Here is a 27408-nt window from a genome sequence, read left to right on the forward strand (position 1 = left end):
CATTTACAAGTAAGTTGCAAGGTGTAAATCACTGTTTTGTATTGAATCTTTATATGATGCTGTTTATACATCACAGATGTATAAAATGAATCCAAATTTGCTTTCATGTTATGTTGTACTTTATGTGTCTTACAACAAAATACCCGGACCAGTCCACAAAATCATACGTGATTAGTGCAGTCTATGCAGTGTTAAAACTTTTGAGTGGAGTTCATGACGTTCACGCTGCACTCTGCACCAGCAGTAGGTTTTTTCTATAACAGTCCAGACTGCAGAGTGGTGTTCCAGTCTTAGAGCATGAATACTTCTTTAGATTGGGGCAGCCAGCCACCCCACAGCTTACTGGAGCAGGAGGAGAAGGGTGTGGAGGGGCAGGGACAGGAGAGGTAACCCCAACTGGGTAAGAGATTACAGCTCCTTGTGCATTGTCGGAGTACCTGACCATGGGAACCTGCGCTTGCTTGGCCTTGCGCTCCTTTGTGCTCTTGATTTTGGCCTTGCTGGTCTTGGTGAGTCTTTCGATGGTCTGGTTCTTGTTTTCCTCAGCCTTTTTGGCGGCCTGTAGGCGTCTCTTCCGGGCCCTTTCTTCCCGTTTTTGCAGCATCTCTGCAGTCATTTCCTTCTCCTTATAGCCCATGGGCAGCTCGAGCAGAGGCACACTCTGCTGCTTGTGCAACAGCGCTTTCTGTTGATGGTAAAAAGTAAGACAAGATATGTTTAACAGCTGGACTTCAGTTTTAAATACATCTTAAGTATAATTAAGGCAATCAGGATGCACCAGACCACAATTTGAAGTGTCAAAGCAAAAGGTACTTTTGTGAAAACAAAAAAGATTTCAGTTTTTGAGTTTTAATTTTTGAAAAGTGTTCAATTTGTTATAAAATAGGTGATAGGTAAAATCATATTATATTCATTCAAAATAAATCCACAACACAATATTAAGTTGTAGAGCTCTGTATAAACCAGCTATTCATTGTACAGTATAATTGTAATACCCCTGTTTCCATCACCATTTCATTTTATTTTTATTAACCACTTTATCCTGGTCAGGGTAATGGCAGGTCTGGTTTCACTGGGAAACACTGGGTGGCACCAATCCATTGTAGGGCTGCTTACTTTAAGTTCAGACTATAATTTCACACCCTCAAAGTTGGTGTAACCAATCACACCACAGTTCATGCCATTCTTGATTCTGGGGGTGGAACAGTGGCTCGGTGGGTAGCACTGTCGCCTCACAGCAATAAGGTCATGGGTTTGATTTCCAGGTAGAGTGGTCTGGGTCCTTTCTGTGAGAAGTTTGCATGTTCTCCCTGTCTCTGGGACCTCTGGTTTCCTTCCACAGTCCAAAGACATGTAAGGTGATTTGGAGATACAAAGTTGCCTGTGGCTGTGTTTGACATTGAACTTGAGTTGATGAATCATGTGTAACCTGTAACAACCAACCCTGTCATGAATGTAACCGAAGTGTAAAACATGTTAAATGTTAGATGTTAAATGTTCACAAATACCTGTCTGGCAGTAAGAAGTGACTCATCTATCTCTTTCTTGAGCTCTCCGTTGTCATCCAGTTCTCCTTTCTCCAATGCATCCAGCCATTTCTCCTCCTCATCCAAAGGACCTTCCAAAAAAGAGTCTGTGTCCATGTCTGGCAGAGGTGACGGCTCCAGGTTACTGTCCTCATCTGGAACGTTAGATGTGTTGGTGAATCAATATAATGAACCAAGTTTTTGGATAATGAACCAAGTTTTAGGAAAGTGTTTTGATCCCAAAAGTAGAATAATAATCTTTATTTTTATAGCACTACAAATGGCCGGAACGGTGGCTAAGTGGGTAGCACTGTCGCCTCGCAGCAAGAAGGTCCTGGGTGGGGTGGTCCAGATCATTTCTGTGCGGAGTTTGCATGTTCTCCCCGTGTCTGCATGGGTTTCCTCCAGGTGCTTCAGTTTCCTCACACACTCCAAAAACATGCAGCCAGGCTAATTGGAGTCCTATAAGTACCTAGCCGCTAGGATGCATAAACCAGTGCATTGGTCCCAAGCCCGGATAAAATAGGGAGGGTTGTGTCAGGAAGGGCATCCGGCGTAAAAACTGTGCCAAATCAATAATGCGGCTCACGATCCGCCGGTGACCCCTAACGGGAGCAGAGATTTTTATAGCACTACAAATACAATTTGAATACAAAAAGCTCAAAGTAATTTACATAAACACATTTTAAAACAAACAGAGAAACAGAGCCGAGTCCTCTGGGCTCAAACTCATCACAGATGGACACAATTGTGTCCACGATTCAGCTCGTTTTCTGAGAGGAAAGGATGTATTACACATTGCAAAGCATGTTAATAAAGCAATTTCATAAAATCATAATTGTTGTATTTAATGAAAAAAACAACTAATAGGCCTTTTATTTCTAATATTCTCTTGTACAATGTTCTTTAATTTAGGGCAATTAAAAAAAACTTCCAACATGAGTGATTCTGGCTATTAGCTGAATGAAATGATCAACAGTATATGCAGGTGTTAAACACTCTGGTGGCTGGTAAATCACGCTAGCCTACCACTGCTGAGATCTCAAGCTATGCTATCAGCTGGCCAGGATCCTACACAGACATGATTAGGGCAGTGTCTGAGGGCAGATGGGCTGAAGGGATTCCTCATTACTGCTATTGAATCACAGAGATGAGTGAGTGACTCTCCATTTGTGACACTGATCCCTGTGTAAACCCGCCTTGTGCAGGTGAAAAGAAGCAGTTGGCTACTACACATGTCAGAAGGGGGTAGAGACCTGAGGTTTTATCTCACCTATCAATGTGACAGTACAACTTACCAAGCCAGGCACGATACTGCTCAATAGGAACTCCCTCTGATGGTTCATCATCATCCTCATCATCGTCATCGTCGTCATCATCCTCATCTTCATCATCATCATCATCAGAGGAGTCGTCGTCGTCATCGCTGTCCACAATCAGTGGAGACACCGAGCGCACAGCATCCGACACCACAGTAAAGGTAGGAACACTAAACCAGAGCCAATAAAACAATATGCCGTCTTTATAAAGTTGATGTTATATAGGACATCAAAGCTTTTAACTTTTGGAATTCCATATTACTTCTCACCTCTTGGTGCCCATGGTTTGTCCTCCTAGTTTGATTTTCAGCTTTAGCTGTGGAGGTTTTAGTGAAGACATGCCCGAGTCTGACTCCACAGTCTCTGAGGAGTCTCTGTGACCATCGTCCCGGTGGTGCTTTTTCTTATGTTTCTTGTGCTTTTTGTGCTTCTTTTTGTGCAGGCTGTAGTCCTCATTGTCGTCATCATCCCCTGGATAACAACAGGTCTTTTAACTAACTTTTATGACTTTTAACAGGCCTGTTAAAAGTGGACCAGGTCTGTTTAATGCATGCACTGTACACTTATTTCATGACTGCCTGGCATACCCATGTAAAATGATTTACGTTTTATGACCTGTGAGTATTCAGACGCTGTGCCCATTTTAACAGACTTATTTAGTTTTTACTTGTTTGTGATATGTAACACCATTTTAAAGGAATTGTGTACGAGAAAAGGTAAATAACAAATAACTGGTGGACAGCACCACCTGCTGCATCTGAAAGAACACTTTTATATTCAGGGCATTTGGCAGATGCTTTTCTCCAAAGCTACTCACAATTGTGACTGAATAAAAGGCAAGCCACTGAGGGTAAAGGGTTTTGCTTAGGGACCCAACAGTGACAACTTAGATCACCAGTCCAGTACCTCAACTGCTGAGCTTAGTGGAGCTTTTGTAGCAGATTGTTAAGGACTATACCAAACATCATTGACATAGTATTTTCTAAAATTGTATTGTTTATTATACCTGGCCATACAGAGTGAATACTAGATGTAAAATCTTTTACTCCTGTAAAATCTACATTGTATACGGCACAAACAGCAAGAATAGGTTAGAGTGAAAACTAGTCAGAGATTGTTGTGGCTTAGTGGTTAAGGTACTGGACTTGTAGGCAAAAGGTTGCTAGTTCAAACCCTACCACTGCCAGGTTGTTGGGTCCTTGAGCAAGGCCCTCAACCCTCAATTGCTTAGATAGTAAGTCACTTGGAATAAAAGTGTCTGCTAAGTGCCGAAAGTGTAAATGTAACGTTAATGTTGAAGATCTGAATTAATGACACTTCATGTATGAAAGACAAAATATTGCTTTACAAATATTACATCTTAAATATCAAGATAGAAATCTATATTGTAGCTACATGATAAATACCAACATAACAATTACAATTGCTCAATAATCCAAACAATTGATCACATGTATGGATTCTTAACAAAACATTGCATACAATTGCATATTTCACTTTCCTGAAGAGAATGTGTTCGGGTGTCTGAACTTTGCATAAGACTATCATCCTCACATGCATAAATCCCCATTTCAGAGTATAAATAGTACTTCAGTTACATCAATCAAGACAATCAAGAAGGACATGACTCCATTTTTAAATATAATCTTTGATGAATATGAATATGATGAAATAATGGTGTGATTAAGAAATGTAAAAGTCACTGGGGATTGAACCAAGGTCACCTAAAAAAACAAAGTATTTATTTGGAAATAATTGTATTTGAAAGACCTCAGCTTATGAATAAATAATGGAGACAGTGAATAAACTGAAATCATGGTTAAATTGTAACAGAAAGATGAGTATAAAAGACCTGCACATTCACAACCTCCTCAGTCGCTTGGAACCAGCTCAGTTTGTTCTGATTTGTAAAAAACCTTAATAAACTCATTGATTGTTTTTCTACAGCTCCAAGTGTAATGGTAAGTTAATTTCTAGGGCCTTTAGTCTCAGTTGTTAGATCAGTCAGATATTAATATACAGAAGATCCTTGATGATCCTCCTCTAGTTCTGATTGCTGGATCAAAACAAACCAGAATTGTGGCTGGAAATGGTATGAGGGGTTGGATAAGTTTACTAAGGTAAGTCCGGGCTGTTCTGTTTTTGGCTTTCTATGTAAGCATTGTGTGTACATATGTGCATATGAAAACCCACGTGGAGGGAGTTGCAGTAATTCAGCCTTGAAATGGCAAGAGACTGGACAAGAATATGTGTGGCTTGCATTGAGAGTAATGCATTAGATCTATTTAAGTTAAGCTATTACTTACCTAGTAGATATCTGGGGTGAACCATGTCCTTTCTTTTCCCCATTGTAGATCTGATCAGTATGAACACTCACTTTATCCACACTGGAACCATTTCTACTTAATATGACACTCTAGTAGCTGCTAGCTAGTGAGCTAACCAAACGAAACGTGTCCAAAAACTAAGGAAACGCTTTTATCAAACTAATTATTCAGCTTTTAACAGACTTGTTCCACAATACAGCTATTACAAACGAGCACGCTGCTTTTATTATTTTTATATAATATATTATTATATAATTATATTTAAGCTTGCGTTAGCATTGCGTTTCGACCTAAATAAACGGTAATCTAAGGTTGTGTTCCAAATAGCACAAAGCGTACTAAAAAGTATGTAACCGCTTCATTGCTAGTGGGCGTTTCTTAAACACTACCTAGTACATTTGAATGCTGTTTGAAACGCAGCCTGTTCTTCTGGTTCGTTGTGACGCATCATGGGTATTGTGGTTCAAACTTAAGTCACTGAATACGCGAATGTATATGAAAACAACATTACCCAGCATACTTTGCGGTCAAGACGGCTGCACTCATAAGGTCAGTGCGAATGTGCTTTTGATGTTTGATCAGTCTGATGTTTGGAAGTGGAGCTAACAGATTATATTAGTAAGATTATGTAAATTGTGTATCTTAATCGATTTGCTGTGTAACATGACATGTAACTAAGCCCACTGTTATTATTGGAAATCGTGTTTTTATCCTTATCCCCTTGATTTGTAAAACTATTATTTTGTCTATGACTGTAATATTGCTCTGTGGATTTCTATACAGTACGTTTTAATTGCTAGGCTGGCTATGGGCGACAGTAACTTTTAATGGCTGTATGCTAATGTCTTCTACAACCTGTTGTCAATATTTAAAGAACATCTGACTTTAACTATTTAGTTACGCTGTCCTGTATATAATTCATTAAATATTGTAACGTCGAGACTGCCAGAACAGCTTTATTGGGCATAACAGATGGTGCAAGGCTGAACAAGTCTGCCACCAACAGTAAAACAACCAAACTGACCAAATGTACACTCTATACAGTACACATACACACTAACAGACCTCAGTCCACACTACCCACAATCCTTCACAAGGAACTACACACATTCCACAAACCAGTGATCAACCATAACATTAAAACCACCTCCTTGTTTCTACACTCACTGTCCATTTTATCAGCTCCACTGTCCATATAGAAGCACTTTGTAGTTCTACAATTACTGACTGTAGTCCATCTGCTTCTCTACATACTTTTTTAAATCTGCTTTTACCCTAGGATGCACCTACCCTCCACTATCTCCTCCCCATTTGTGTCATTTATTGCAAACCTCATCTTCAGTTTATTATACTCGTGCTGCTCATCGTATTTCACTGAAGGTTCCTAAAATCAACACCATTTTTGGTCAGTCATCATTTCAAGTGGCTGCAGCCATAGACTGGAACAAACTGCATGAATCTCTAAGGCTGGATACATTTATTTCTAAGACAACTTTTAAAAAACAAATGACAGATATCTTAAGAGATACATGCAGCTGTATGACAAATTGATTCCTCCTTTATACTGTTGCTGGGTGATTCAGCTATGTGTTGTGTATTGTATTGTGATCATCGTTGTTTGTTTTCAATGTCTTATGTAAATTTGTTTGTATGATTGTTCCTGAAGAGGCTTTGCCTTTTGCCAGGCCGCCATTGTAAATAAGAAGCAGTTCTTAATGACTTGCCTGGTTAAATAAAGGTTAAATAAAAAAAAATAATAATAAAACTATTAGAATCACCATTCAGTGAATATTCACATGAGAAATCAAAATGGGGACACATTCTTCACAGTTTATTCTGCCATAGATTATTAGCAGTCTTGTGCTGTAAAATGTCCTTTTTCGAATGATTGACAAGAAGTTTGGCACAAAGTGGTGAGCCACAACTCATTTTTGCTTTCAAAGACAGAGTCTTTGGTGAATCCTCCATTTATAATTATCAATGATATCTTTACCTGTTACTAATTCATTTGATGCCGGCAACACGTTAAAAAGCTGGAACAGTGACAAAATCAGAGTGAAATATCATATATTCAGGGCACATCATTCAATGGCTGGTGAATTTTAAACAGGTAAAGCTATCATGACGGTTGATGCACCTAATACATGGAATCTGAGTCACTGTTATATGTTTGTGCAGTACTAGACCTAGGTGGAAGAGGAGTGTGCTACATGTTTAGTAATTAAATCCTTGTGCTTTTACACCACAGAAAACATGAACTACTCCAGATTTTTGACAGCTGTAAGTGCAGCAAGGAGACCATCAGCCATTCGCATTTTGAGTAAGCCATGCTTCATCACTAAACCAGTATAAAGGTAATAAAAGTAGAATAAATCATTATTGGATTAGACCTCTGGACTTTGCACAATTTTGAGTTATGAATTAGATTTTACATGGATATACAGTTGCAGATGAAAATGTGTAACCTCCTCTCACCTTAAAGGCTATTATGCTCAGGAGGAGTTGCGTGGAGTTCAATGTAGCTCTTTGTATGCAATACAGCTTTGTGTGGGAACGTATAACTGGCAGCTGATAAGACGCAGCCACAGATTGGACATGTTTCAGAGGGGGTGTCGGCTCGCCTTGATCAGATTGAGTGGTGTGCAAGCTGAAGCAGATTCCCAATCAAGAATTGGGATTAACTAGACTGAGAGACAAAAGGGGATGAAAAATCAAGGCTGAGTGTGTCTAGTCTAATTAAACCCAACTGGCAATTCGATGTGGTTTATTTGTTTACCAACAAGGATGGTTGGGTCACTCAGCAGTACAAAAGTGCAGTATAAAAAAGCAGATATTTTAAGGTAGTGTCAGTGGTGCTACAGATTAGTCGGACACTCACAAACAGTTGTGTCTGACGAAGGGAAGGCTGGATGAGGGTTTATCCTCATTGTTGCTTTATTAGTGACTCAGTATTGGCACGAGTAATGGGGGAGCACACAGAGCATAGTGAATGCTCTATGCCCTATGTGGCAAGGTGAAACTTTTGGCTATTGTAAAGAATTGGCCGATGACTGCACTCATGTCAAAGTGGACGGGTGCTCATCTACAGCTCTCCACGGCCTGCATGAAGGTGGTGCATGTGGCAGAGGAGTTAGGGTTAGGGTACCTCAAAATACAAAAAATAATAACAAAATTACATTTTAAACAAGGACAGATGGTGTTGGATAACTCTATACTTTACATTTTATTTAATTGTATTTTAATCTAAAGCAATTTAGTGTGAAAATATGCAAAAACAGGAAACGATGTACCACTAAAAGAAGAAATAAAATAGAGAAGCAGTGGATGTTGCTATTTCATACATGATATTCATTTGCTGTTTCCTGTGTCACACTTGTATAGCGGAGCTGCAGCAGCGCTCTCCTCCCACCCTGATCTCTCTTGCTGGAGGAGCACCAAACCCAAACACCTTCCCCTTCCACTCAGCCGTTATTCACATGAAGACTGGAGAAAAAGTTGTGTTTGATGAGTCTTCAATGAAGAGAGCTCTACAGTATTCTGCTTCTAACGGGTAAGACCGCTAATTTATTTAGTCATGAAGTACAAGATACCTTCCATATGCCACAAACGAACAGCGTTCACGTTGTCATCACGAATTTGAATCCTAGAGATGGCACATTCATCCTTTAGTGAAAGTTTGCGACAGCGTAATTAGTTTAGCTCTCTAGCAAGAAGGGATTCTATTCTAACTACTGTATTCATAATCAGACAATTAGTGTGTTTATCTGTGCTATGATGTTTCATTAGCATCCTCCATCTTATCATCCTCCAAGATTGGTGGTCATGATGTACAGGAGCATGTAGGCAGACTTGTATACAAGAAAAAGAAGGAGAGCACAGTTTTAATCTCAGAAGCAGTGGAGGCTCAGTGATTAAGGTTCTTATTAAGCTTATTTTGGAAGGTCACTGGTTCAAACCCCACCACTGGCCCTTAAGCAAGGTCCCTAACCCTGAATTGTTTGGATTGTATTCAGACACAGTTGTAAATGCCGTCACTGCTATAAAAATTGCAAATGTTATATTTAGGCACCAGTGCATTTACACTAAAGATCCATCAGTAACACTAGAGACACCAATAGTAAATTAAATTGCCTTTATCCCTCTTTCCCATGTAACTAACAGTGTGTGGACACAGCAGTCTAACACCCTGTCTCCACCATTGCTGAGATTTCAAGCTCTCAAGTTCGAATCTTTGAGTCTGTCTGGGCAAATGGCTAGGCATCCACATAGATGCAATTGGCTGCATCTGAAGGGGACTTTGGTCAAACAGTTTTCTCATTTGTGCTGCATTAGCAGCCTCTGCTGGCTGATTGGGGCATCTGCATGAGAGATGGTAGATGGTAGATTCATAAGAGATGGTGGATGGTAGATTCATGAGAGATGGTGGATGGTAGATTCATGAGAGATGGTGGATGGTAGATTCATAAGAGATGGTAGATGGTAGATTCATGAGAGATGGTGGATGGTAGATTCATGAGAGATGGTGGATGGTAGATTCATGAGAGATGGTAGATGGTAGATTCATGAGAGATGGTAGATGGTAGATTCATGAGAGATGGTGGATGGTAGATTCATGAGAGAGATGGTAGATGGTAGATTCATGAGAGATGGTAGATGGTAGATTCATGAGAGATGGTGGATGGTAGATTCATGAGGGATGGTAGATTCATGAGAGATGGTGGATGGTAGATTCATGAGAGATGGTAGATGGTAGATTCATGAGAGATGGTAGATGGTAGATTCATGAGAGATGGTAGATGGTAGATTCATGAGAGATGGTGGATGGTAGATTCATGAGAGATGGTAGATGGTAGATTCATGAGAGATGGTAGATGGTAGATTCATAAGAGATGGTGGATGGTAGATTCATGAGAGATGGTGGATGGTAGATTCATGAGAGATGGTGGATGGTAGATTCATGAGAGATGGTAGATGGTAGATTCATGAGAGATGGTGGATGGGATGGTAGATTCATGAGAGATGGTGGATGGTAGATTCATGAGAGATGGTGGATGGTAGATTCATGAGAGATGGTGGATGGTAGATTCATGAGAGATGGTGGATGGTAGATTCATGAGAGATGGTAGATGGTAGATTCATGAGAGATGGTAGATGGTAGATTCATGAGAGATGGTGGATGGTAGATTCATGAGAGATGGTAGATGGTAGATTATTGTGCATGACTCTGTACATAATACTGCTGTCTGTGAGACTCCATCTCTGGCAGGTGAAAAGAAGTGGTCGGCAACTGTGCACATATCAGAGTAGGTGCATGATTGTCTGCAGCTGTCTTTAGTCAGGGTGCAGGTCTGAAGTGGCAAAGGGACTTACAAGTTGAGAACTGTATACAACTAAATTAAAAGGGAAAAAAATTTGACTGGGTCCAGCTTTCATTTACAGTCTGTGGTTTGTGTGTGTGTGTGTGTGATGCCCTTTAACTGACTGGTGTCCTGTCTGTCTTGTATTCTTGCCTTGTTGACAGTGTTTCCATGTGACTCCAGACCAAACTTTTTTTAAATGATGCATTCATGTTTCACTGCCACTTCCTAGCAAAGAATAATGTTGTACATATTGCTGTAAAATGTTTTATTTTCATTTGGTTTTACTCCTTTATCCTGAGCATCATTGAGTTCTAAACCTGGATCTCAGAGGTGTTGGGGTAGACAATGATGTATTGTAATGAGCTGTAGTGAACAAAGCTGTAATGAACAGATATAGTGTAACATGTAAAGTAAAACTTATTGTATTATACTTGTAGTATTCCAGAGCTGGTCTCATGGATGAAAGATCTGCAGAAGAAGCTGCATGACCCCCCCACCGTGGCCTACAGTCCAGAGAGAGGCAAGATGGAACTGTGTGTTACCACCGGGAGCCAGGAGGCACTCAGCAAAGTATTCAGTCCATTTCAAAACAATTCATTTTAATTTTTTCTTTTTGTAATAACTTAACTTGGCTTGTTTACTACATGCTGTATCCGAAGTCAGAGGTATTCAGGGAAAGACATTTGTATCCAGACTTGCAAAAACAGCTTTAGTGGGGACCAATATAGCCAAAATTGTTCTACGTTAAATATATAAATATTGTATTGATGCTAGAGTATAGGGCGGCACAGTGGCCTCACAGCAAGAAGGTCCTGGGTTTGATCCCCAGGTGGGGTGGTCCGGGTTCTTTCTGTGCGGAGTTTGCATGTTCTCCTCATGTCTGTGTGGGTTTCCTCCGGGTATCCTCTTACAGTCCAAAAACTTGCAGTCAAGTTAATTGCAGACACTGAATTGCCCTATAGGTGTGTGTGTGTATGTGTGAGCCCTGCGATGGACTGGCGCCCCGTCCAGGGTGTTACTGTGTGCCTTGCGCCCGTTGAAAAGCTGGGATAGGCTGCAGCACCCCCCACGACCCTGATTGAATAAGCGATTAAGAAAGTAAGTGAGTGAGTGCTACAGTATAAACTAAAGTTAAATTAAAGTTAAATCTCACAGGCCCAATGGACTGCCTGTGTTTCTTAAAACTTATTGTTAGGCTGCACACAGAAATCTAGGTGCAAATCTCATTTAGCACAGTTTAGTCTCTGTAGGATGGTATTTAGGGGTGCTGGGGTGGTGCAGGAATCTTTTTTTTCTGGATTGCAAATTGCTCGACCAGAAAATTTCAATAGAAAACAAATGCGGACCAGAAACTTATGCAAAAAGATGAGCACAGAATCAATCTTTTGTCATGAGAATCCCAGTTTACTGTCCCAAGCCCTATTAAATCCCATAAAGGAGAAGACCACATGTTGTCACAGAGATTTTGCACTGAATTTAAGGGTTGCGATTAGGGCTGGGCGATATATCAAGATTTTATAAAATATCGATATATTTTCATACGCGGTATAAGATAAGACAATATCGCATATATCGATATAGATGTTGCGTTCCAATTAGATCCGACAGTTCGCCTTTCTCTTCTCCCAGTTTGTCTCTGCACATGTTCACCTGCCCCGCGCGGCCCTCTCCCTTACTGAACACAACTCGCCCCGCCCCACCGCCAATTCTTTCTGCCCTCAGTACACATTTCTGTGAGTAAAACTCCCATGATAGCATGGAGACGGTGGAGGAGCTGGTTAGTAAAAAAAATAATAATGGCTCAATTATTTGGAGATGGTTCGGATTCAATGGTGGAGAAGTGTCAGATGAGCAGCAGAATAATGTATTCTGTAGAGAATGCCGAAAACAAGTCCAGACAGAAGGTTCCAGCTCCGTGTTCCTTTGGTCATTCGTTTTCACTTCAAATCCCAAAGTTGAAAAACAAGAAAACGAGTCGTTATTCGTTTCAAAAACCAATATTGGAAAACTGAAATAAACATACAAGCGCATGCACGCGCTGACATGCACGTATTTACTTCATATATAAACAGTGTAAATCATGCACAAATGTGACTTCCCTGGTTAAATAAAGGTTAATAAAAAATAAAATAATAAGTGTTGAAACAGTAATAATAACGTAACGGTGCGTCTCCTGTTGTTCTGACTTGTGTGTTTGTATATTTGACGTACATATATTTGCTCTATCTGTAAAAAGCAAACATTATGGGGAGTGATTTCTGTACTGGATGTTGTACGTGGTCGTGTTAGTTTATACTGGACGATCGCCCGACGTCCGAGACTCATTTATTTATTCATCTTCTATTATAGTATTTCTTGTTGTCGGCCAATAAACATCCAAAAATTAATAAGCAAACAGCAATTAAACAACAAATAAATCTGTTAAATAATAATAAAGTGCATGAAGCAGAACGCTGATTAAAATGCATTAAATGTTGTAATAGTTACACAGTAACATGAGCGATTAGTTCTGCCTGTATTACAGAATTAAGTTCTATACGGTAAAATAATAATAATGTTAATGTTGTGGCGACTGATGTAAAATAATGTATAAAGTTAAAACGTGAGGGGAGGTTTAACGAGAACGCTACTTTTAATGTCACACAAGCTCAGTGCAAAACAACAGAAGAACATGAGCACAGACGGAAACATTTCTAATATCTTCCCTACACACTCGCTCCCTGCGCCCTATAGTGCACTTAACATTCTTAAAGGGCCAGACAATATATTTGTAATTTACATTACACGACAGGTGAGACGTTAGAAAACATTTTTTTTTAAGGAAAAATAGTTCTTTTGTGAAGCTTCCCCAGCATGAATGTTAATAAAAGTGCCTGTAAAAAATTTGGAACATGTAGCTTTGTCTCAGAAGTGTCTTTTTGTTATTACCTTATGGGATGAAAAAATATCGAGATATATTTCGTATATCGTCATTCAGCGAAAAAATATCGAGATATTATTTTTGATCCATATCGCCCAGCCCTAGTTGTGATCCACTACTTGTTTGGGATTTACACTAGATAACCAAAATTATGTCTCTCCTTAGTCATTATTAGGTTTAGATGTTTCAGTCACACCCATTGCTAACATGTATAGAAAATCAGTTATATGAAATATATTAAGCAACAGTTTGTGTAAGGCACATGGCTGTACCACTGTGCATGAAGTGAGCTCCATTCATACATGGTTTGATTAATTTAGTGTGTAGAATGTCAAACACCTTTGGAACTTATTATAACGTCAGTTGCGAGCCTTTACATTTACTTGTTCGGCATTTAGCAGATGCTTTTATCCAAAGCGACTTACAGTTGTGACGGTATACAGTACAATCTAAGCAATTGAGGGTTAAGGGTCTTGCTCTGGGGCCCAGCAGTGGCAGTGGTGGGACTTTAACCGGCAACCTTCTGATTACCGGCCCAGTAACTTAACCACTATGCTACAGCTGCCCCAGGAGCCTTCTCTTCCAACAATTACGTTGTTCATAACCTTTGTAAATCCCTCTTTATGAATTGCACCAATAATTTAGGGTATTTATTGATTCTGACTAATGTTCAAAGATGTAAGGGTTACTTTATATTTTATAAAATATAGTGTCACTGTTTACTACCACTTACATTTCAGAAATTCCACAGCTAGCTATTTAATTATGCTTTGCAGACAATGACTATTACAAGATATTTTTAAATGTAGAACATGTCTTTTGGTGTCCTATATTCAAGGTATTTGAAATGCTCATCAATCCTGGAGACAATGTTCTTCTTGATGCTCCTACATACTCAGGAACTTTGGCAGCGGTAAGATTCTTCTCGTTTCAACATTCCCAGTCTAGACCAGTGATTTTTAATGTACATTAAAGCAGCTTATGGATTACACACACTGTTTTGACTTTATCATCAATCTTGCTTCTGATTGCCATTCTTCTAACTGACCTTTTACCAACAGCTCCAGCCGCTGGGATGCAACATAATAAATGTCCCCAGTGATCAGTATGGTATGATCCCGGACGGCCTTAAGGACATTCTGGCTCGGTGGGACCCTGCAGATGCACACAAACCTGGCAGCACTGTGCCCAGAGTGCTCTACACCATTCCTAATGGAGGAAATCCCACAGGTGCCTCCATGACCACTGAGAGGAAACAGCAGGTCTATGAGGTAGTGGTTCTTTCTATGGCAAAACAGAACATACTATAAATTGAACTTGAATTAAGCAAGTTTAAAGATGTAAGCACAGTGTATTTTCAGTGCTTTGCTGTGTTTGAACCTTTTGGAGTGAACACTTAAGTGGTTTTATGATCATCTGATCATAAAACAGTGCCAATCCCAAGCCTAAATAAACAGAAAGATTGCAAATATGCAGACAAATGATCCACTGTGGTGACTCCTACCAGTAGCAGCCAATAACAATCATAACAATCATTCATTCATTTATTGGATTTAACATACAGTATATCATACTGTATATTTTATTGTTACAGCTTGCAAGGAGGTATGACTTTCTTATCGTTGAGGATGACCCGTATTACTTCCTGCAGTTTCAGAAGGTACCTCAAGCTTTATTTCTCTGTTTGAAGTGTCTGCGGTTATTCAGTAACACATAATTGGTGTTATCTGTACAATACGATAAGCTTCAGTGTGGAAGAGATAAGATAATTGCTACTGTTTAAAAGCTGCTTTTTTTCTACAGCCATGGGCTCCAACGTTTCTCTCTATGGATGTTGATGGCAGAGTTTTACGAACCGACTCCTTTTCTAAAATCTTATCTTCAGGGTATGTGTACACACACAAACACACAGCTATATACACTGATCAGCCATAACATTAAAACCAGCTCCTTGTTTCTGCACTCACTGTCCATTTTATCAGCTCCACTTACCATATAGAAGCACTTTGAAGTTCTACAATTACTAACTGTAGTCCATCTATTTCTTTCACCCTGTTCTTCAATGGTCAGGACTCTCCCAGAACCACTACAGAGCAGGTATTATTTGGGTGGTGGATCATTCTCAGCACTGCAGTGACACTGACATGGTGGTGGTGTGTTAGTGTGTGTTGTGCTGGTATGAGTGGATCAGACACAGCAGTGCTGCTGGAGTTTTTAAATACAATGTAAGATAAGATAAGCCTTTTGCTATCCCGCGGGGGAAAATTTGCAGTGTTACAGCAGCTTTCAAGAATATAAAAATACAAAGTGTTTACATACTGTATATATATATATATATACAGTGTATCACAAAAGTGAGTACACCCCTCACATTTCTGCAAATATTTTATTATATCTTTTCATGGGACAACACTGTAGAAATAAAACTTGGATATAACTTAGAGTAGTCAGTGTACAACTTGTATAGCAGTGTAGATTTACTGTCTTCTGAAAATAACTCAACACACAGCCATTAATGTCTAAATGGCTGGCAACATAAGTGAGTACACCCTACAGTGAACATGTCCAAATTGTGCCCAAAGTGTCAATATTTTGTGTGACCACCATTATTATCCAGCACTGCCTTAACCCTCCTGGGCATGGAGTTCACCAGAGCTGCACAGGTTGCTACTGGAATCCTCTTCCACTCCTCCATGATGACATCACGGAGCTGGTGGATGTTAGACACCTTGAACTCCTCCACCTTCCACTTGAGGATGCGCCACAGGTGCTCAATTGGGTTTAGTCCATCACCTTTACCTTCAGCTTCCTCAGCAAGGCAGTTGTCATCTTGGAGGTTGTGTTTGGGGTCGTTATCCTGTTGGAAAACTGCCATGAGGCCCAGTTTTCGAAGGGAGAGGATCATGCTCTGTTTCAGAATGTCACAGTACATGTTGGAATTCATGTTTCTCTCAATGAACTGCAGCTCCCCAGTGCCAGCAACACTCATGCAGCCCAAGACCATGATGCTACCACCACCATGCTTGACTGTAGGCAAGATGCAGTTGTCTTGGTACTTCTCACCAGGGCGCCGCCACACATGCTGGACACCATCTGAGCCAAACAAGTTTATCTTGGTCTCGTCAGACCACAGGGCATTCCAGTAATCCATGTTCTTGGACTGCTTGTCTTCAGCAAACTGTTTGCTGGCTTTCTTGTGCGTCAGCTTCCTTCTGGGATGACGACCATGCAGACCGAGTTGATGCAGTGTGCGGCGTATGGTCTGAGCACTGACAGGCTGACCTCCCACGTCTTCAACCTCTGCAGCAATGCTGGCAGCACTCATGTGTCTATTTTTTTAAAGCCAACCTCTGGATATGACGCCGAACACGTGGACTCAACTTCTTTGGTCGACCCTGGCGAAGCCTGTTCCGAGTGGAACCTGTCCTGGAAAACCGCTGTATGACCTTGGCCACTATGCTGTAGCTCAGTTTCAGGGTGTTAGCAATCTTCTTATAGCCCAGGCCATCTTTGTGGAGAGCAACAATTCTATTTCTCACATCCTCAGAGAGTTCTTTGCCATGAGGTGCCATGTTGAATATCCAGTGGCCAGTATGAGAGAATTGTACCCAAAACACCAAATTTAACAGCCCTGCTCCCCCTTTACACCTGGGACCTTGACACATGACACCAGGGAGGGACAACGACACATTTGGGCACAATTTGGACATGTTCACTGTGGGGTGTACTCACTTATGTTGCCAGCTATTTAGACATTAATGGCTGTGTGTTGAGTTATTTTCAGAAGACAGTAAATCTACACTGCTATACAAGCTGTACACTGACTACTCTAAGTTATATCCAAGTTTCATGTCTATAGTGTTGTCCCATGAAAAGATATAATGAAATATTTGCAGAAATGTGAGGGGTGTACTCACTTTTGTGATACACTGTATATAAACACATGTCCACTCACTGTCCACTCTATTAGACACTCCTACCTAGTTGGTCCACCTTGTAGATGTAAAGTCAGAGATGATCGCTCATCTATTTGCTGCTGTTTAAGTTGGTCATCTTTGAGACCTTCATCAGTGGTCACAGGACACAGCTCACGGGGTGCTGTTGGCTGGATATATTTTAGGTTTGTGGACTATTCTCAGTCCAGCAGTAACAGTGATGTGTATAAAAACTCCAGCAGTGCTGCTGTGTCTTATCCACTCATACCAACACAACACACACTAACACACCACCACCATGTCATTGTCACTGCAGTGCTGAGAATGACCCACCACCCAAATAATACCTACTCTGTGGTGGTCCTGGGAGAGTCCTGACCATTAAAGAACAGTCAATCTTTATTTAACTGACAAAAGTAGAAAAAAAAATGTTTCCAATGTTTTCACTGATCAACTTCATTGCATTCTGTAAACATAAACACAATTAGCATTTTATTTCTGCAACACACTCCAAAGCAGAGCCAGGATTCTGACTGATGGCCCAAACCTCCACACACTAGGCTACTACTATCCCTCAAATATAACATGAACAATCAGGATAAGGTACATAAATACTCCCTTAACTGAAATCAATGAGGCTTCATGCTCCGGTGTTTACCAGAGTTACTCAGTAACTCAGTAATGCAACTATGGAAAAAACCCTGGAGAATTTTCACACTGCTCTGCTCCTGTTTGTTTCCATACAGTAAGTTTTTAGAACCTGAGGGTTAGAAGATCAGCAGATTTATTCTATTGTACAGCCTCATTAATTTAGCTCATTTTAAAGTCTTCACTAAAATCCTAAAGTTTACAACATAGACAAAAAATGACAGAAATATTTGTCAGACATTTGTTTTGTTTTAAACCTTGAAGACTAGCCCGTGATGACCTCCAGGCCCTTGGGGATAATTTTTGTGGACTAATGCCTTGTTCACACTACACGATTTTTGCCCTGATTTTTGCTCGCCGACTGGTTAGATTGCCAGAATGGCTAGATTTCCCGGCTCGGGAGCAACTCGGCGTTCACTCTGTGATCGAAACTCGACTCTCAATCGCTATGTGTGAACTACTCAACAACTCGATCTGAGCGGTTTGCCGGCCGAAGAGAGATATGTAGCATGTCAAATATCTGGATCTGAGTCACCCAACTGACAATGAGTGCTATGTCGAACAGCCACTGAGAACACAAAATACGATGTGAGGAGAAACGCAGGGGAGGAGTGTAAAAACGTGGGACAGCGGCATAATATAGTTTATATCAGAATACATCAGCACACACGTTTTACAGTATTACTGACCTTATCGTTCTCTACAAAACATAACACCAACGCTGCATTGCAAAAAATATTTATTAACCTCCAACTCACTACAGAACAATCCCTGCTGCTCACGTAGCCAAATCCACTCAGATTCATTTTTTACGCTGCACATCAGCACATAAACTTTGATCACTCGCTACTTGTTGACGTGCATTTTTGGACGTGGTATCATTAAACTCCTCGTCACTTCTTGCGTTTGTTTGACTTCTGATTACAAAAGATCCAGTTGTGTAGTGTGAACTGTACAGCGACCTGACGACTTGGAAAGTTGTGTAGTGTGAACTTGGCATAAGGTGTCAAAAGTAGAACGGGTCTCATTACATTTGATGTAAAGCTAACAAGGCATTCCACTAGAAGTACATCATACCAACAGTCAAACATGATGTTGATGGTGTGGGGATACTTCATTGCGTTGGGGCCTGTGTGATTGCCATAATTAAAAAAATCCATAAATTTTGCTTTTTACCAGAAAATTCTGAAGGATAATGTCCAGTCATCAGTCTGTGATCTGAAGCTTAAGTGCAGTTGGGTTATGCAATAAGACAACAGTTTAAAGCACAAAAGCAAGTCCATCTCTGAATGGCTCAGATAAATAAAATTAAGGTTTTGAATTGACCTAGTCAAAGTCCTGACTCTTGTGATATGGACCTTAAATGGCTAGTTCATGGCCATGATATGGCTGAATTGAACCATGAGGCCATAGGACTGAATGAAACGCCTAAATTAAATGTGTCCCAATACTTTTTTATCATGTGATGATGTTTCCCTTGGCTTCCCTTCCCTTCAGTGTCTGTTTCTCAGTACACCAGTGATATGGTTCAACACTAAGTCTAACAGGAATACACCTGGGTAACAAGTAACACCTGTTAGACACATTATATTGTTTTTGCAAGCCTACAAATAGGGTGCTCTGTGCTATGTTCTGTGTTCTTACGTCTAGATGTACATACCAGGAAATAAAAACTGAAACACTAAATTATTATTTTCATTTTTTATCTCAAACCCAGATGACTTCCGTGTACAGCAAATACCAATGAATTGGCATTGTCGTTCCAGTATTTTTAAAGGGGACAGTATGCTCATATATTCCCAAGATCTGAAATAAATTAATGTGTCAAATTAGCAAAATTTGAAGAAATTAGAAAGATGGCAAATACTTCTTCATGGAACTGTAGCTGTGTTATCTTTAGTTTCCATATAGTGTGTAATACAGTATGGGTTTAAGCACAAGCAGAAAAAGATAGCAGGAGAAGGAAAAACATACACAGAACGGAAGTAATTTTACCCCCAGATGACTTGATCCTAAAGGAACTGATTTTAATTACCAAACCTGTTTTTTACAGAAGTAGAGTCTAGACTGGTTGAACCACTCTACAGTATGGGTGTGGGTAATATGGCAAAAGGTCATTATATTTACAGGCACATACTTGCAGATATTTTGGGCAAATGTATCTTATATATGTTGTTATGAGATTATTATAAGTTTTAAAAGGGTGGCACGGTGGCTCAATGGGTAGCACTGTCGCCTCACAGCAAGAAGGTACTGGGTTCAACCCCCTTTCTGTGTGGAGTTTGCATGTTCTCCTTGTGTCTGTGTGGGTTTCCTCCGGGAGCTCCGGTTTCCTCCCACATGCAGTCAGGTTAATTGGGGATACAAAACTGTCCATGACTGTGTTTGACAATAAACTTGTGAACTGATGAATCTTGTGTAATGAGTAACTACTGTTTCTGTCATGAATGTAACCAAAGTGTGTTAAACCGTGATGTTAAAATCCTAATAAATAAATAAGTTTTAAAAGATTATTAAACCTAATTCTTGACCCTCAGTTTTTCTGTATTTTAACTGATCACTTTATCCTGATCAGGGTAACAATGGGTCCAAACTGTAAGCAAGACAGGAATGCACCCTGCACAGGCAACCAACCTGTTACAGACATCACACATTCACCCACTCACTTACATGAGAGGGCAAATTACAACAGCCAAACCACCTACCTACACATTAACCATGTCAGACAAAACAGACACTGGCTACCAATCATCTACAGACCTCAGCTCAAAGTGTGAACAGTTAGTAATACATTGTTAAATTGTTCTATGACTTGTTGGTAATGTACAACATCAGTAGGAATCTTTGCTCATTAGTGTCCGGCCATTTCCTAGTACCTAGAATCAAAACAAAACGTGGTAAAACAGCATTAAGCTGTTACGTTCCTCTCAATTAGAACAAATGTCCAGAAGAGATTAAAAATGCACACATTTTGTGCATCTTTAAATACAGACAAAATCTGCTCAGCTGTGTATTTCAAACTTCCTTAGTGTACAGTTCTGCTACATATATAAACCTGTCTTGCCTTAATTACATTTGGGAGGTGAGAGGAACCAAAGTACCCAGAGGAAACCTGACACCTGACAAGAACATACCGGAAACAATGCCTGAAGTCATTGACCAAATCCAGGTCCCGAAGACCCATGTTGCTATGCAGCACTACTTGTTTAAGTTGTGCTAGTGTGCTGCCCTAGTTTTTAATGACATGTTTTTAATTTTACATAGATCTTTAGTAAACACTACTATAGTGGTTGTCGTGGTAGTCGCCTCACAGCAAGAAGGTCCTGGGTTTGATCCTCAGGTGGGGCGGTCTGGGTCTGTGTGGAGCATGTATTCCACGTGTCTGCGTGGGTTTCCTCCGGGTGCTACGGTTTCCCCCCACAGTCCAAAGACATGCAAGTAAGGTGAATTGAAGAGATACAAAATCGTCCACAACTGTGTTTGATATAACCTTGTGAACTGATGAATCTTGTGTAATGAGTAATTATCGTTCCTGTTATGAATGTAACCAAAGTGTAAAACATGACGTTAAAATCCTAATAAATAAATAAATAAATAAATAGGGGTTGATTTCATCTTATTGTTTAATATATAAAATGTGTGTGTGTGTGTGTGTGTGTGTGTGTGTGTGTGTGTGTGTGTGTGTGTGTGTGTGTTTGTGTGTTTCAGTTTAAGGATAGGTTTTGTCACCGGGCCAAAGCCATTGGTGGACCGTGTGATTCTTCACATTCAAGCATCGACCATGCACACCAGCACCTTCACACAAGTAAGATTAACTCTATTGTTCTCTTTTTCAAAGTGACTAATGAGCAATTGGAAGGCATGTATTTATATTTCATTTCATTTTTATCAACCGCTTTATCCTGGTCAGGGTCACGGCAGGCCCGGGTCCACCAAGAATCTCTGGCCGCAAGACAAGAATACCCTGGAAAGGGTGCCAATCAATTTCATGGCTTTGGCCATCCCCCCTTCATCATGTCTGTGTAGACACGCGGTCGGCCTGTAGCACTGGCGAGATTCCAGCTCAAATCTCAGCGATGGTGGGCTTGTGTAATAGACACCCAAGCAATCTGTGTTTTTATATTTTTATATTATATTTGCGTTTATTAAAAATACATTTTAGGCCATGCAGATGTGCTGTACTGTGCTACATTTTTGCTACCTTTCTTTAATGCTTACCAGTTCTGCCAGATCATATAAATATACCTCACAAAAATCTAAACTGAATCAAAAAAAAAATGGAAAACCCACGCAGACATGGGGAGAACATGCAAACTCCACACAGAAAGGACAATTACTTGTGTATTTCAGCATGTACATGTAATATTTAAGTTTGGTATTATAAAATAATTGGATTTTTTATATTGTTTTAAAGATCTTTAACCATCATTCTTTACATTACAATGTACACATGGTTTAATTAAACTCAGATTCAGGCTTTTTATCAGTTGTATCATATTACCAGAGCCTGCATTGTAGAATAATTGTCATTTAACTTTCACATTTGTTCTCCTCGACCTCTCTGACTAGCTGATGGTCTCACAGCTGCTGGACGCTTGGGGTCAGGAGGGCTTCCTAAAACATATTGATGGGTGAGTATGAAAACAGCTGGAATGGTTTAATCCCTATCAACTCACATCACACTCATCATACCAGTCATGCAATAACAGTACACACTGTACAGACTGAGCCCATCCCTACTACTGAACACCATACACACCTAGCTCTATAATCCAGAAATGTAAAGTATGTCATGTAAAACTGATTCAAAAATGAGATTAACCCATAACAACAAAGTGCTTACCAGTGATAGCTCAGTGGTTAAGGTAAGGGACTAGTAAACAGAAGGTTGCCGGTTCAAGCCCCACCACCACCAAGTTGCCACTGTTGGGTCCCTGAGCAAGGCCCTTAACCCTCAATTGCTCATCATGTAAGTCGCTTTGGATAAAAGCGTCTGCTAAATGCTGAAAATGTAAATGTAAATGCTTACAGTGTAATATTTTTTACCCTGGTAAAATATATTACACTGGTAGGGCAGTGATAGCTCAGTGGATAAGGTTCTGGACTAGTAATCAGAAGGTTCCTGGTTCAAGCCCCGCTACCACCAAGTTGCCACTGTTGGGTCCCTGAGCAAGGCCCTTAACTCTCAACTGCTCAAATTCGTGTTCAGTCATAATTGTAAGTCACTTTGGATAAAGGCGTCTGTTAAATGCTGAAAATGAAAATGAATGAAATAAAATATATTTAGCAGTTTGTTCATATTTTAACTCCTAAGTACCTGGGCCAAATTCTGATTTTGATATTAGCTAGAACACTGCCATATTATCTAATAAATAATACTAATGCTACTAACAAAAGTAAAATAAATAATTACATGTCATGGCATGTAGAATACACATCTAAATCATGGCTATTAAACTACTGTATCTGGTAGCAAATACAGTTTAGAACAAATTTTCACCTGTGAGACTTGTTGGTAATGGCAGTCTTTTTTTAACAAATTTCAACAAATTTTACAACAGTTTTTTTTTCGATGATTAAAATACTGAAAGATTTGCTTCTGACAAATCTCCTTTTTTCTTCACCTTGGCAAAAATGATCACTGGTCTGTAAACTATGTACAGTTGACAGACTGTTTATCAAACTGTTTGTGTAAATATACAAACTTAATTTCATCCACACTGTTGTCAGTGAAAGGTTCAAAAACCAAAACAGTCATTGTATATGGGTGCCTCAGTGCCCATGGCATACGTGACTTGCACATGTGTAAAGCCCATGGTTATATCAGCAAGACAGCCAGGCCTCATCCTAACTGTGCTTTATTAGCATGGATGGCTCTGTAGACAGTGTGTGTGTGCTTGATTGACTGCCAGCAGTCCAGATGTCTCCTATTAATGAATGTATGGCACAATTATTAGACAACAGCGACCACTGACTGTTGAGCAGCTGATTGGGCAAAAATTCATTTTCAAAAAATTCATTCATTCACTTTTAAAAAGTCATTTTAAAAGTGTCATTCTTAGCAAAGATAATGTAAAATAGTGGCTCTGTCCCAACTTTTTTGAGTGTATTGCATGCATCAAATTCAAAATTTGTTCATATTTACAAAATTTGATTTAGTTTATCAGTGAAAACATTGGAAGTAGTATTTGTACGTTTGTCAGTATAATAAAGGTTCAAGAGAATGAACAAATGTTCCAACTTTTGTGGAAATAGAGTTTGTATATTATTGTTATAGGTTCTGATGAATTGAGTTTGTATTTCATTCTCAGGGTGGTTGAGTTTTACCGAGCTCAGAGGAATGCCATGCTCTCCTCAGCAGAAAAATGGCTTAAAGGTGGGTATCTGTGTTTCTTTTCTCTCTGTTGGCAGTCAGTGTATTATACATATATGTTTTTACATTTACATTCATAGAAAGCAACTGTGACAGTATATATTTAAGCAATTGAGGGTTAAGGGCCTTGTTCGAGGGGCCAGCAGTGGCAGTGGTGGGGCTTTAATTATTAGTCCAGTACCTTAATTGCTAGGCTACCTTTGCTAAATGTTCTAAATGTCAATTGTTTTGGTAAACACTTTAATTCAAAGCAATTTACATTTTTGACTGAATGTAGTTCAATTAATTGAGAGTTAAGGGAGATGGCAATTTGAAAGTCTTAAACCTGCAACCTTTTAATTACCAGGCTTGTAATCAGCTGAGCTAATCATTGAGCTACCTCTCAAGTATATTTCACAAACACATCCTAGACTACCGGACAACAAATAACACATTGTATTTTGGCTAATACATCCTTATTACTATGTAGTTTTGAATTGTTGATTTACAGTAAGATTTTTAGACACCTTTAGATCCCTGTCCCTTTCTGTGCAGATGTAGCAGAGTGGCATGCACCATCAGCAGGCATGTTTCTGTGGATTAAACTAAAGGGCATTGAAGACACACACGAACTTATAACAAAAAAAGCCCTGGAGAAAGAAGTATGTATGTACACACACACACACACAAACACACACACACACACACACACGAGGGAAATGAACAAGACAGATATTTAATAAAACATGAGATTTGTATCTGTCATTTACTCATTGTTTGAATTTCAGCAGAGCAATAAGCTGGACAAACACTCATAACTACACACCCCCCCCCCCCCCCTCCCCCCCCCACACACACACAGTAGAGAAGAAAGTCAATTAGGCAACAAATGTCTTATGGCACATCTGATGAAGCTTGGTTAACATGAATCCAGTCAAGGATTCTGTGTATGAGCAGAATGGACAGTCACCTCCCACACATACATACACACTGCCTCACACAGCAGACTCTGTTTGGTACAATGAGCTTTTCAGTTCTTTAGCATTTTCTGACTCAGAGCTCTTGTCCACATTTCAAAAGCGTCTCTCAATACAGCCTTTCAGCTCGGCAGCTGTTCTACGTAACTAGACATAATTCATGGTAATAAATAAAGATTAATCTTGCAGGGGGCATTTAGAAAGCTGATTAAAAGAAACTACAATGCTGACTGCATTAGAACATTTTGTTTTTCTCAGGTTATAAACAAGTATTCCTTAAATAATAAAAATATTGCCTGTTTAATAGGTGACAGGAGTCAGCAGCAGAGTTATGCAAAATAGGTCCTGGTAATATGAGATGGAATTGGACCAGGCCCTCCAAAAAGTTTTTACTCATCCGTTCACAGATCATCCCTAGTTTTTTTTCTGTTTTTTAATGATACTGGCTCTTTCTTTGTATTAGATTTGTAATATGTTTCCATACATCTGTAGTGTTTTAAATACAATAAATTAAACACTTTCTTTAGGTGCTTCTGGTACCGGGTGGCGTGTTTAACATTCACAGCTCAGAGCCATGTCCATATGTGAGAGCCGCCTTCTCCCTGTCCACACCAGAGCAGATCGATGAGGTAACACAAACACACACACACACACACACACACTCGCAGTCCAAATTCCATAAATGTTGTCTCACATTATAAAAGTGCATATATAACCAAAAATGTCCTTACACGCAACATGGACAGTGACATAGTTAGTCCTCTTGTAAAGCACTAGATTTTAAAACATGACCTTTGTTCATTTATTGTGACGAGCATCAGATCTTGTTTGTGTGCAGTACAATTGCTCTGCACAGAACAAAAATAGGAAAGTTCAATAGCAGACAATCATTTAGAATGGTACTGTAACTTCTAGCAATAATATCTTTCTTTACTGAAACTTAGTGATTTAAAACATCAAAAACAGTCCAAGCTTACCAAACTTTGGCCCAAGAGTTGGCCCTGCATTCTAATGCATGGCATTTTCTCGCCATCTGTCTAACCTAATTAATTTATCAAATTGCCAGATGTAAGAAGCTTAATTAATTACTTCAGAGGACAAGCTGCTACTGGTCCACCCAATCCATCAAGCTTCCATCAATTAGTGTCTGTGCTTATATTGCTTTAGGAGGCTGTTTGGTGGTTTGGTGGAGAGCATTACAACTGTGTAGAGTCCAACTTTCCGACTCATCACTTTGAAATTAACGTAAAATAAACTTTTACTTTCTTCTACAGGCTTTCAAGAGACTCTCTGCACTAATCAAGGAATATTTGGGACAATGCACTTAAAGAATTGAAGAAGATACCATTTTTACTCAACAGTGAAAGCTGAAGTAATTTCTGCTGCTGTTGATGCAGTAAAGAGATTTGTTACTGCACTGATTGTACTGACAATTACAAGTAATTTACAAAGCACTAAATGTACTAAATGAAATGAGTAACTCAGACAAACCGTTATGAAAACATGTGTTGTACAGTGGAAGTTATAAGTTTACATACACAGTGGTCATTAGAACTTATATTTACTCCCTGTCTAGATTCCATGTCAACCAACTATAGTTTATAAAGTTGTTTGGAATGCCTGCTTTGTACATGACACACGTAACTTTTTCAATTTTTTTAACAAATGGTTAGAAATCATTTCACTAATAAGTCACAAAATTCTATTGAGTCAGAAGTATTACATATACCTTGTAGCTGTGCATTTAAATAGCTCTGAAAACATCATTTGAGTTAATTGGAGGTGTACATGTGTACGTATTAAAGTTTGTAATTAAAGTTCTATCTTCAACTTCAAGGCCTGCTTGCATATTTGCTTTACATCATGGGGAAGATCAAAGGAAATCAGCCTTTTGAAAGAATTGTGGACCTTAACAAGTCTGGTACATTTTTGAGAACAATTTCTACTTCTATTATTTATTTTCCCATAATGTCTGTTCATACATTAATATGCAAGTATAAAAACCATGAGACCATTTTGCCATAATACTGTTTAGGAGAGAAAA

The 27408-nt window shown here is 39.5% G+C and overlaps 2 protein-coding genes across 4 annotated transcripts; one reads left to right on the forward strand and one right to left on the reverse strand.

Annotated features, from left to right (window-relative positions):
- Positions 1-14: 14 nt before the first annotated feature.
- LOC134312418 (INO80 complex subunit B-like) lies at positions 15-5338 on the reverse strand. Its single transcript, XM_062994348.1, has 5 exons — positions 5152-5338; positions 3115-3316; positions 2825-3015; positions 1509-1681; positions 15-685 (listed from the first exon to the last, which is right to left on the reverse strand). Exons 1-5 carry the CDS (start codon positions 5192-5194, stop codon positions 221-223), a joined length of 1074 nt encoding a protein of 357 aa, XP_062850418.1. The 5' UTR covers positions 5195-5338; the 3' UTR covers positions 15-220.
- A 324-nt stretch (positions 5339-5662) lies between these two features.
- On the forward strand, positions 5663-27200 carry LOC134312421 (kynurenine/alpha-aminoadipate aminotransferase, mitochondrial-like). 3 transcript variants are annotated; one of them, XR_010011548.1, is made up of 14 exons: positions 5663-5721; positions 7421-7492; positions 8554-8722; positions 10970-11102; positions 14291-14365; positions 14514-14723; positions 15047-15112; positions 15256-15338; positions 21744-21840; positions 22605-22666; positions 24347-24411; positions 24943-25053; positions 25892-25993; positions 26639-27200. XR_010011548.1 is itself a non-coding variant. In XM_062994350.1 (14 exons), the coding sequence occupies exons 2-14, from the start codon at positions 7426-7428 to the stop codon at positions 26690-26692; spliced, it is 1290 nt and encodes a 429-aa protein (XP_062850420.1). In that variant the 5' UTR covers positions 5672-5721; positions 7421-7425; the 3' UTR covers positions 26693-27200. The 3 variants fall into 3 exon arrangements, 2 of the variants coding, with proteins under 2 accessions (XP_062850420.1, XP_062850421.1); XM_062994350.1 differs by having other exon boundaries at positions 5672-5721; positions 24943-25049; XM_062994351.1 differs by lacking the exon at positions 5663-5721 and adding an exon at positions 5730-5790 and having other exon boundaries at positions 24943-25049.
- The last annotated feature ends 208 nt before the right edge of the window (positions 27201-27408 follow it).

Source organism: Trichomycterus rosablanca, chromosome 4 (assembly GCF_030014385.1).
Source record: "Trichomycterus rosablanca isolate fTriRos1 chromosome 4, fTriRos1.hap1, whole genome shotgun sequence".
NCBI classification, from domain to species: domain Eukaryota; kingdom Metazoa; phylum Chordata; class Actinopteri; order Siluriformes; family Trichomycteridae; genus Trichomycterus; species Trichomycterus rosablanca.